The sequence below is a fragment of the Myotis brandtii genome, unplaced genomic scaffold, assembly GCF_000412655.1.
Source record: "Myotis brandtii unplaced genomic scaffold, ASM41265v1 scaffold902, whole genome shotgun sequence".
NCBI classification, from domain to species: Eukaryota; Metazoa; Chordata; class Mammalia; order Chiroptera; family Vespertilionidae; genus Myotis; species Myotis brandtii.
This window is the reverse complement of record NW_005371709.1, coordinates 3,355,193-3,367,659: the sequence shown is the minus strand read 5'-3', so window position 1 is coordinate 3,367,659 and position 12,467 is coordinate 3,355,193. Positions and strand designations below refer to the sequence as shown.

General features: G+C 40.1%; 1 protein-coding gene across 3 annotated transcripts in view; it reads right to left on the bottom strand.

Annotated features, from left to right (window-relative positions):
- The window catches only part of TM9SF3 (transmembrane 9 superfamily member 3), a 34,419-nt gene extending 32,230 nt beyond the window's left edge, over positions 1-2,189 (bottom strand). The window contains exons 1-3 of one of the 3 annotated variants that reach the window (XM_014532692.1): positions 2,184-2,189; positions 1,430-1,432; positions 118-313 (exon numbers count right to left, since the gene is read on the bottom strand). In XM_014532692.1, the coding sequence (XP_014388178.1) occupies positions 118-313; positions 1,430-1,432 (199 nt within the window). In that variant the 5' untranslated portion in view covers positions 2,184-2,189. Of the gene's footprint in view, positions 1-117; positions 314-1,429; positions 1,433-1,520; positions 1,571-2,178 lie in introns of those variants that run through there. The other 2 variants (XM_014532694.1, XM_014532693.1) reach the window with 2 other exon arrangements.
- Between the last annotated feature and the right edge of the window lie 10,278 nt (positions 2,190-12,467).

The window sequence follows — 12,467 nt, the reverse complement described above, 5'->3', positions numbered from 1 at the left end:
CGGGAACTGGGAGGAGGGGAGTTATGGGGGGGAAAAAAAGAGGAACAAATGTAACCTGAACAATAAAGATTTAATTAAAAAAAAAATAAAAAAAAAATAAAAATAAGGTGTACTTACCTTTGAATTTAATATCCAGACCACTAAATTCCAATTCAACGCCTTGAAGTGCTTCTCCCAGAGTTTCATGGTAATGACCAATACTTCTTTTTGACCCCACACAAAATGGAAGTGAGAAGTATTTATATGTCTCTTGTCGATTATGGTAGGGCCCAACAGTATTCATCCATAAAACAACTTCCTCTTTATCTTGATACTGAAATTTAAAAAAGCAAAAACAATTATTTAAAAAATACATTTATCCCTAGCCAGTTTGGCTCAGGGGATAGAGCGTTGGCCCTCAGACTGAAGGGTCCCAGGTTTGATTCCAGTCAAGGGCACATATCTCGGTTGTAGGCTTGATCCCCGGCCCAGTTGGGGCACATGCAGAAGGCAACCAAATGATGTGTTTCTCTCACACAGATGTTCCATCTCTCTCTAAGAATCAATGAAAAAATATCGAGTGAAGACTAACAAAAAAACAAAAAAAATACAGAGTGTGTGTGATATATCATATATAATAAAGAGGTAATATGCAAATTGACCATCATTCCAAACACAAGATGGACCCCCCATGTGGTCAAAGATGGCCGCCCCCATGTGAACACAAGATGGCCAGCAGGGGAGGGCAGTTGTGGGCAATCAGGCCTGCAAGGAAGAACAAATGGGGGGGACCCAGGCCTGCAGGGGAGGGCAGTTGGGGGCAATCATGCTGGCAGGGGAGGGCAGTTAGGGGCAACCAGGCTGGCAAGGGAGGGCAGTTAGGGGAGACCAGGCTGGCAGGAGAGGGCAGTTAGGGGCAATCGGACCGGCAGGGGACAGTTAGGTGTCGATCAGGCTGGCAGGGGAGTGGTTATTTGTTCTAAACAAAAGTATACTGTCTCTGTTTGGGAAGCTATAAAATAAAATACTGGAAGTTTATTTTAATCTGATGATTAATGTCCACACCTTAAAAATAAAAATTTACTGACTTTTAAAATTATATCCTTTGATTGTGGTCTCAGGCAGATCCACTTTTTCTAAACTTTGTTTTACAGATGGTATTGTTTAAACAGAGCCAAATAACTCATATGAATATTTATAATTATATTATCAAATAATGGTAAACCAAGAACATGATTAACCATGCTAACATGACAAAGGAGGAGGAAACAAAATCAATATCTTATCTAAACCTCATGTTAATCATTAGAAACTCCAAAAATCTGTTGCAAGCAAGCACAAATAAAATTTCATCTCCTTTCTAATCTTTTCCATGCCATTGGACAAAGCACTAGAGAGGAGAGAAATGATTAAACAAGAGAAAACCTATGAAATCACCATCTATTTAAACCATCTTTCTACCTTCCCTTTATTAGCCTGAAAGACATGTATCATATTTATATTTTTTTGAATAAATAATAAATTTGGGTAGATGACTTTACCTTTCCAGGGTCCAACTGGGGGATTTGCCAAAGATTTCTAAGAGTTCAAGTCTAAATGTCCAATGATTCTATAAAAAGCAATTATCCAAGTAATTTAAAAACTAGTAACCCTAATTAGCAATATAAAGTCAATATAGTATACAATTTAAGTCAACTAATAGTACGGAAGTTAAACCACTGAACAATTATTTACTGAGTGCCCACCATGTGCCAAATAGTAACTGTGTTTGTAAGTGAGGATACAGCATTGAACAAGACATTTTCCCAGCCCTACTGGAGCTTAGAGCCTAAAGGGAAAGATGGACATTGAATAAGCAATTGCAATCAAGTAGAGTGCTATGAAGAAGCATATAACACAGGAGGCTCTCCAACTAGCCCAACTACCAAATCCTTAAACAAACATTTTCAATCAAAATCCAACATCTTCAAAACCAAACTCATCCAAATCCACCCCCTTTCCAACTTTGTTTTTCTAATGGTACCACCATTCTCTCAGACATGGAGTTCAAAACACCAAGTTCCTCTGCATTCCAAAAAAACAGACTTGACTAATCTTATCTAAAGCATCTGCCTTTCCTTTTGGTTCACTGCACCACCGTCCTAGAACCGAGGCCTAATCACCTATCTTCAAACATAATAAATGTCTCATTGTTCATACCACACATCATCCAGATCATCAAGGAAATAATGAACTATCTCATTTTTTGGCTATGTAGAACATGTACGAAGCACAGTATTAGGTGTTAAGGATATACAGATAAATAAAATACTGTCCTTTCCTTTACGAAGTTTACAATCCATAAAAAAGCCAGACAAGGAAATGATTAAATGAAGATATGTGTTACAATTAAGATAATAATAGGCTATCATAGCAACAATAAAGGGATGATTAATTCTGTTTTGACAGAGAAAGGTCAGGATAAACAATAGTATAGAACAGCGGTTGCCAACCAGTGGTCCGCGGACCACTGGTAGTCCATGAGGTTCGAAAGGTTGGCAACTGCTGGTATAGGAAATCATAAACTATTTCAAGTGAAGTCAAAAAAACAGCTGATAATCATGTATGAAGGAATGAATCCATACATCGCCATTCAGTTCCATCCAATGCTTATGGTCACACAGCACTAATCAATCAAGGTAATCCTTTCTGCTAAACAATATGGATACAGTAAAAGAATTCTCAAAACAATTGAGAATTGATATGAAATTATATGAATATATATATATTATATATACACCATATATAATAAAAAGGTAATATGCAAATTGACCATCACTCCAACACACAAGATGCCCCCCCCCATGTGGTCCAAAATGGCCGCCCCCATGTGAACACAAGATGGCCAGCAGGGGAGGGCAGTTGTGGGCAATCAGGCCTGCAAGGGAGAACAAAGAGGGGGGACCCAGGCCTGCAGGGGAGGGCAGTTGGGGGCAATGCTCTAAACCAATGCTCAAAACAATGCTCTAAACCAATCACTATCAACTGACTGAGCTGGTATTAGAATGGAAAACTGTTCAGTAGGCAGGAAGCTCTCTCCACAACATAATGTATGCAAAAAGTATTTAATAAATATGATGAAAAGAACACTGGAAAAAGATGCTGAAATGTAAAAGTTCCTTAGCAACTTAGTAAAAGAAGCCTGAAGTATGTGCACTAACTGCAATAAGTACCCTTTTAGAGAAATAAGAAAGGGGAGGTAACAAAATGCATCCATTTAGGATGTTGAACAAGAGGACCTATTAACGGGGACCTTGCCATTAATCCTGCTGAGAGTCTGCAAAAATGTTTAAATGTAACTCATAAAAATAAGCACAAAAACACTTTCCCTATAAATCCTAATACTCCTATTCCTTTAAAAAGACAAAAATATGAACAGTAATTATTGCTAAAATAGGGTGTTTATTTTATACAAACTGAAACATAGAACTAAAATAATTTAAGGGTCATAATGTGTGTTAAACTACATATTCTGAAATCACTCATTTTAAACGTTCATGAAACCTGTTAAGAGAGTAGAGTTGTGATGACATGATGCAAACTCTAAGAAAATATATACCATATTGTAGTCTAAAATTCCTCTGGGAAGAGGACTGAAAATAGTAATTTAAAATATATAAATACTAGAGGCCCGGTGCATGAATTTGTGCACCAGTGGGGTCCCTCGGCCTGGCCTGCAGGGATCGGACTGAAACCAGCTCTCCAACATCCCCTGAGGGGTCCCAGATTGCGAGAGGGCGGTTCTCAGGTGACGCATCCCTCTTCTTGGTTCCAGGTGCGTCACCAGAGAACTGCAGCTGCCAAGTCACCACAGCTCGGCAGCTCCTGCTGGTGGTCAGTGTGCATCATGGCTACCGGTCAGAGCATCTGCCCCCTGCTGGTCACTGAGTGTCATACCTACCGGTAGGACAGTTGCTTAGACTTTTAGATAGATAGACAGATGATAGATAGATAGATAGATAAGAATAAGTAGAGTTCTTTATATGTTTTGGATATTAATCCTTTATCAGATGTATGGTTTGCAAAATCTCCCACTCAGTGGGCTGACTATTCATTGTGTTGGTGACTTCCTTTGTGTGAAGAGGGAGCTTTTGAGTGCAGGTGAGAGACCAGGTGGCCAGCAACCCTATGTAGACAGCAGGCGACCTGCACAGCACGGGGTCTGCCTGGAGCTTGCAGAGGGAGTGCCCACTGTGCGTGCCCTCCGGCCACAGGCGGCCGTGTGCAAGCATCGACAGGGCTCTGGTTTCCATATTTGACGAGGGCTCTGGAAAGGCTTGCACCAGACAGAGGCTGCTACAGTGTCCTGGAGGGAGGGTTTTCCGGGCCTTAGGCTGGGGCCAGCTCCACCGAATGTCCGCACACCCACACTGCTGACCATCTCCCTCCTGTGGGCCAGGAATTGAAGAAGCCTCTTCCTCCTACTTTGTCCCCCAGCTCTCCCTTACTGAGAAGGCCTAACATTGTGTTCACTTTACAGAAGAAACGCTGGAGGGAATGCCTTGTGCTCACAGAGCATACCTGGAAGGGCCTGACCCTCCAGAGGCGGCCGCTCCCTGGGGAAACGCAGCAGGGGTCAGCACCTGCTCCAGGTCCTGCTCCTGCTCATAGCATTCCAGAGTTTAGCTCTTTCATTTTGGGCTTGTTGCTTAAATTGGCTACTCTAACTCCTGACAGCTCATCTCTCTCTCTCTAGCCCAGCTGAGCTCCTGCCAATGATATTCTTGGGACACCCTGGCCCTCAGAACCTTGTAGGGTCTTCTGGCATGAAATGTTTCTACAGAGGAGGCTGAGAGCAGCCTGATCATTTGAATTTTCAGTTTGGATAGAATAATCTTTTCTTTATTCTTGAAACTTTACCAGGATACGTTCTTATTATGTACAAACTAGAGGCCCAGTGCATGAATTCATACACCAGTGGGGTCCCTTGGCCTGGCCTGTGGGATCGGGCTAAAACTGGCTCTCTGACATCCCCCTAGGGTGCAGGCCAGGCCAAGGGACCCCACCGGTGCATGATCGGGCCCAGGGAAGGACACAGGAGGTTGGCCAGCAGGGAGGGACCACAGGAGGGCTTCAGGGCTTCAGTCCCAATAGAACGGATCCCAGCAGCAAGCTCACCTACCTGTCTGAGGGTCTTCCTCCTGGCCTTAGCATATCCTATCTAATAAAGAGTAATATGCAAATTGACCATCACTCCAACACACAAGATGCCCCCCCCCATGTGGTCAAAGATGGCCGCCCCCATGTGAACACAAGATGGCCAGCAGGGGAGGGCAGTTGTGGGCAATCAGGCCTGCAAGGGAGAACAAAGAGGGGGGACCCAGGCCTGCAGGGGAGGGCAGTTGGGGGCAATGCTCTAAACCAATGCTCAAAACAATGCTCTAAACCAATCACTATCAACTGACTGAGCTGGTATTAGAATGGAAAACTGTTCAGTAGGCAGGGAGCTCTCTCCACAACATAATGTATGCAAAAAGTATTTAATAAATATGATGAAAAGAACACTGGAAAAAGATGCTGAAATGTAAAAGTTCCTTAGCAACTTAGTAAAAGAAGCCTGAAGTATGTGCACTAACTGCAATAAGTACCCTTTTAGAGAAATAAGAAAGGGGAGGTAACAAAATGCATCCATTTAGGATGTTGAACAAGAGGACCTATTAACGGGGACCTTGCCATTAATCCTGCTGAGAGTCTGCAAAAATGTTTAAATGTAACTCATAAAAATAAGCACAAAAACACTTTCCCTATAAATCCTAATACTCCTATTCCTTTAAAAAGACAAAAATATGAACAGTAATTATTGCTAAAATAGGGTGTTTATTTTATACAAACTGAAACATAGAACTAAAATAATTTAAGGGTCATAATGTGTGTTAAACTACATATTCTGAAATCACTCATTTTAAACGTTCATGAAACCTGTTAAGAGAGTAGAGTTGTGATGACATGATGCAAACTCTAAGAAAATATATACCATATTGTAGTCTAAAATTCCTCTGGGAAGAGGACTGAAAATAGTAATTTAAAATATATAAATACTAGAGGCCCGGTGCATGAATTTGTGCACCAGTGGGGTCCCTCGGCCTGGCCTGCAGGGATCGGACTGAAACCAGCTCTCCAACATCCCCTGAGGGGTCCCAGATTGCGAGAGGGCGGTTCTCAGGTGACGCATCCCTCTTCTTGGTTCCAGGTGCGTCACCAGAGAACTGCAGCTGCCAAGTCACCACAGCTCGGCAGCTCCTGCTGGTGGTCAGTGTGCATCATGGCTACCGGTCAGAGCATCTGCCCCCTGCTGGTCACTGAGTGTCATACCTACCGGTAGGACAGTTGCTTAGACTTTTAGATAGATAGATAGATGATAGATAGATAGATAGATAGATAGAATAAGTATATGTAATATATTCACAGTCACATATATATAATACATTTATATACACACATGTACTCACACATAACCATACAAAGGTTCGGGTGAATATTAAAGCAAAAATGTTTCTTTTACATTGCTCCTTATGCAGACCATGATCAGATATGAACTTAAAATATTACTTTTCATTGCAGTTCTTGATGGTCCCTAAGAATAAGCACTCCCAAGACAAGGTTAAAAACAAGAGTTATTTTTCAAGAGAGAAAATGTGTTTTAAAATATCCTGAAATTAGAAAATACCAAAAGGAAGACTTCACAGAACTTTTGAAGAAAAAACAAATCTTCCTTTTGCTAAAACTGCTGAGAAAGTCCTTGAGTTCCCCAATTCCATGGGAAGAAAGCCACAGGTAAGGAAGGCTCTCTCCACCTGTGGAGTGTAACCAGGAGGCTGGGAGAGAAAAAGTCAAGGAAGCACAGCAGTGGATCAGGGAATCCCTGATTATGGCTGTAATCCTTCTATGAGGCCTCCCTCAGTAGTAGTCATGAGAGGCCAGTTCAGACTACCTGCATTCTTCACCTCACCATTCTATTCATTTTCCAGCTCTCAGAAGAGTTTCACTGTTACACATTCAACTCTGAGCCGCCCACTCCAGCCACAATGATCTCTGATACTGTCTTCCCTTCCTTTCCTGCTCCACCTTTTTCCTTATGTCATTCCACCATATCTATAAAGTCCTCCTCTCCACCTACCCAATTTCTACTTATCCTTCAGAACTGCTCAAATCCTTTCTCAAATCCTCAAATCCTCGGGTAAGGCCTTAACAGACCAATCCCTAACTTGCAATATCTCACCATCTTTTCTAATAGTATCATTAGCTAACAATTAATAAGCACATACCATGTGCTAGGCATAGCTCTAAGGCAGTGGTTCTCAACCTTCCTAATGCTGCGACCCTTTAATACAGTTCCGCATGTTGTGGTGACCCCCAATTTCATTGTTACAAATTGAACATAATTAAAGCATAGTGACTAATCACAAAAAACAATATGTAATTATATATGTGTTTTCCATTGGTCTTAGGCGACCCCTGTGAAAGGGTCGTTCGACCCCCAAAGGGGTCTCGACCCACAGGTTGAGAACCGCTGCTCTAAGTTTTTTACATAAACATTTAATCCTCTCAAAACGTTAAGATAGGTCCTCTTATTTTCCCCATTTTACAGATGAAAACAAAACAAAGATCATAGATATTAAGTAATTTGTCCAAGATCATATAACTAGTAGCCAAGTTTACAACATTAGGACTACACTTTTGCTAATCCCTAGTCAGTCTCATTAACTAAAGAGCAAAACTAAATGAAGAAAATATGAAAAAAAGCAAAGTTGTACAAAGCAACTAAAGACAGTAATGAATAGTAAACAACTTTTCCATATGAGCCTTTAATTTGCCCTAAAGGAAAAAAAATACCTTCCTAAGAAGCTACCTTGAGATTGTGCTCTAATCTCAATAAGTCACCAATGCTGGGCCTCTCTCATTTAAATACTGTTTATGTGCTGGGAAAGGAGAATCATAGAAGTTTCCTTACTTGATAGAGATCATGAATTAATTCTTCTCAGAAAGAACACTTTAGGAAATAATGCTTCTGATGTACTTATGTAAAATCTGAATAAAGAAATCAGAACTTATATAGACAGGCAAAGAACTGAGGGCTCAGAATAAGCACCTAAATGCCATCATTTTCCTGGGATGAGTGTTTGCTTTAAAATAGATATCTGAAGAAGCAAAATCCAGTTCTGAAAATGTTTCACAAATCCTAAGTTCAATACCTTTTCATTATTTATGTAAAATACATACATCAGAATTCAAATACAAATAAATTAGAAGGTATTTTTAGACAGTCTCTTGAGATAACCTCTCTCTCTCTCTCTCTCTCTCTCTCCTCCCCCCTCTCTCTAATAGCTTTGTACCTAAATAAACTTTTAGTCTATCATAGAGTACACTGAAAATAGGACAATGAATTATGGCATTTCCTAAAATTAGATCTATATTAGAGCACTCACAAATTCACTTGTAGTAAACAGTCTCTTTATAAATCTTCACACTTATAAGTTTTAGAAGTTCCTATGCCCCCAACAGTGACAAAAACAAAAGGCTGACATCTGCTAAAGTAAAGCAAACAAAATCATTTCTGAAAACACTGAATGGTCTAGTGTTTACAGCAGAGGCCAAGAAAAGGCTATCCTAGACACAGATCCCAACATTGCCTACAGAAGTACTGTGGGCCACAAAGAAATGAGAGTTAAGCCTAGGTAAGGCCCCTAAAGCACAACAGGCATCCTTGAGACTACGAGTCTTAAGTGAATAATGGTCTGGGTTTGTTCAATGCTTTAAGCAACAGCGTTTCATGCTTCCAACATGGCATATTCTTGTCCCTAGTAACTCCCTAATTACTCAGGTCACTCAACAAGGACTAATTAAATACCATTTTTTGTGCCAAGCACAGAGCCTCAATATGTAGCAGACAAAAATTTTAAAAATTGACTTTATGGTCTTAAGGAAACAGAACCCATAAAAATTCAAAGCTACAGTACAAATCATAAAATGCTTTAAAATTCCTGTGCCCTTGATTATTGTTTTTTTTTGGTGCTGACATCTTTGCATAGTATTAATATGGAAATTGTATGGACAAGACAGGTAGACAAAGCAAGGACTAGAGAGATCAGGAAGCTCAGATTCTTTCTGTGGCCTTGGGTCAGTCACTGGGCCTCTTTAAGTCTTCTGGAAAAATAGTGTGTTGGATACAATGGCCTCAAGTCTTTCCAGTTCTAAAATTCTATGATTCTCAGTTTGAAAACTTTTTAATGGCAACCTCTGGAATCTTAGGAGACATGGTAATCTAACTCTAGATGCTAGCAAGTGCCCTGAGTTTCAGAAAGCCAAAAAAGTATAAACCACATCCTATGTATCTTTCACTCATTCTAAAGAGTCCTTTCTTTGACCCTTCACAGTCACATATTAAGAGCCTGTCATTCTTTAATTTTTATTCCAAACAATGTCCTGTAATTCATGTGATTCAACTTTTAAAAACTGAAGGGAACACATCTTTATAAATTCTAGATGTAGGTATACTCTAGAAGTCAACAGCACATTTTCTTCTCATTATTCTTACGAGAATATTAAAAAGGCTTTAGATAAATAAGCACGTAAAAATACCATATAAGTACAATGGTTATATAAGTCAAATCCTAATTCAGAAGGTAAAGTAAGAGAAATAAGGGCCTTTCTGGAACTGAATAAATTAGGTGTTCCTTCTTAGAAACAGCTACATAATTTGTGGGGGCCGGTACAAAATAAAAATGCAGGACTCCCTGCTCAAAAATTAAGAATTCCAAGATGGTGACAGCAGAGCATTAAACCAGGCAGTCCTTACGTGTTTGCACATATAACGTGACTGCCCAGGCCACATGCCCATAAGTCAGTCCTATACCTCTTTAACAACCCAAACATTTTCTCAGTAACAGCCCATTATGTAACTAGAATTATCCAAACATTTCTGTAAGTACTTAAAAATACTATCAACACAGAGACCTATTCAATTTAATAGCAAGTGTTTTACTGCCCTATTTTTAGCATAAAGGGCTGTAGAAGCATATCCTGAGTATAGAAGACTATTAATTCAAATTGCCTTAGTTTGCCCTAACCGGTTTGGCTCAGAGGATAGAGCATCAGCCTGTGGACTGAAGGGTCCCAGGTTCGATTCCGGTCAAGGGCATGTACCTTGGTTGTGGGCACATCCCCAGTAGGAGGTGTGCAGGAGGCAGCTGATCGATGTTTCTCTCTCATCGATGTTTCTAACTCTCTATCCCTCTCCCTTCCTCTCTGTAAAAAATCAATAAAATATATTTTTTTTAAAAAACCAAACAAATTGCCTAGTTCAAATCTTGCCCTCTATGCCTACTGACTGCGTGGCCTTGGGCAAGTAACTTAACCTCTCTGGCACTGGTTTCCTCATCTATAAAAAGCGCATAATATCATTCACTTCACAAGGTTATTAATATGTTTACAATGAGTTAATATACGTAAAGTACTTAGAACAATAACTAGCACATATTGCTAGAAAAATCCTTTTAGTTATTATTTCTAACTAGAAACTGTCTTCACAGAAAGTTAATCTAAAGGGTAAACTTAGCCCAGCCAGCATGGCTCAGTGGTGAAGTGTCAACCTATGAACCAGGAGGTCCTGGTTCAATTCCCGGTCAGGGCACATGCCCAGATCCCCAGTGTGAGACTCGAAGAAGGCAGCCTATCAATGATTCTCTCATCACTGATGTTTCTATCTCTCTCTCCCTCTCCCTTCCTCTCTGAAATCAATAAGAATATCTTTAAAAATAAAAATAAAGGGTAAACTTAAACTTTTGAAAACTGTTCTTTAATAATTCAATTCCACAAGTACTTAATAAGCATCTACTCAGCAACAACCTTCCCTTGGCAATTTTTATCCTCCTTCAGTATCATTCTTTCTTCATTGGCTACTTCTGACCTTCCTAGTAGGAAAACAATTCACTTAACCATAGCCTTTTCAGTACTGTTATCTGGCTAAGGTAAATGCCTAGCTTTAAAAAATATTTTCAAAAAACTTGAAAGTAGTAAAATATTTTGGCTAATAGTAAAAAGTATATGTGAATGACACTTAAATTTTATAACTTAATGCTATTCTTCCTATAACTTTTTTGCTTTCTTAATAGTTATTAATAGGTAACTGAGTGAGAACAATCCAAAGTAGACATGGATTCCAAATTTTTGTCCAGCAATTATCTCATACACATATTCTCTCAAAAACCTCTTATCAAATACTGTATATTCAATTACTGATTCAAAAAAATTAAAATGTTCCTGGCAATAAAATTTCAGTGAAATTAGTATTTGCATTTTAAATATGTAAATTAACCTAAGACCATTTTATACACCTCCAATTTTTGACATTTTAATTGATAGTTTTTTCCATCTATAGCAGTTCATCATAAAACATAAGATAAAAAAAGTATATTACTACTCTTGGCTTATATGCCTGTATGGTGGAACTACAGTTAAGAGAGAATTCTGAGTTTTACATGGTAAACTTTCTAGTTAAGTGTTCATAAACATTAGAAACCGTATCATTGACTAAAAGGATGGCCATTGGAAATGAAGTTATTACACTTTGAGACAAGTTACCTTACAGAACAACAGTAAATAGTTTTTAATGTAACTGTTTAACCTCTGAACAAAATTATGGTAAGGTGAAAAGTCACAAATATAGTACAAAAACATGTCACCGATGTGGGATTTGTCTCTTAAAAAAATACACAGGTAAGCAGTTTCCGGCTGTGATTGAAGATAAAGTAGCCAACAGTTTGGAGGTAAAACAAGAGCCTCGCTGACCCAGGGAGCGGAGAAAAGAAGTCTGATCAATTACAAATAACATCTAAAGCAGGCTACATTGACGACTGCTTCCTTTCCTTACTTATCAGCAATGACAGAAGACTCCGCCAAACCTTTCAGATTTATAGTACACACACAACCTTTCACGCAACATCACATCACTAATGAATTAAAGTATAAGAATCAATTACTCGCCGAGGAATCTGTCCATTTCTATTACTTTCCTGCCTCGCTCTACCATCCTAAAAGCCGCAGTTCCTCGAACAGTCATTAAGATCCATGACAACTGAACAGCCAGGGAGCTTCAGGATAAATGCACAAAGGCCTGCTCCAGGCACACAAGACGGGGAAACTGAGGACCCCTCACAGTCGGAAGCTGCCCTCGGTAGAGGCCCCGGGGCTGGAGAGGCTGAGGAGGAAGTTACAGGACAGGCTCGGCAGCGAGTGCGTGCAGGCTGAGTGCATGCACACGTGCAAGCTGCTCTGCACCCCAAGTTGATCAATGCTGTCACCACGCCAGGTCCCAGCCCGGAATGGGCAGGAGGGAAAAGGAGGGCCGGCGAGGGCGCGGACCGTCAAGTGTGGATATTTCCTGGTTGGTATGACGGGTCATCGCATCCATCTTCCGCCGCGTCGCAGCCCCCAGTAGCCAGAGCCCGGCC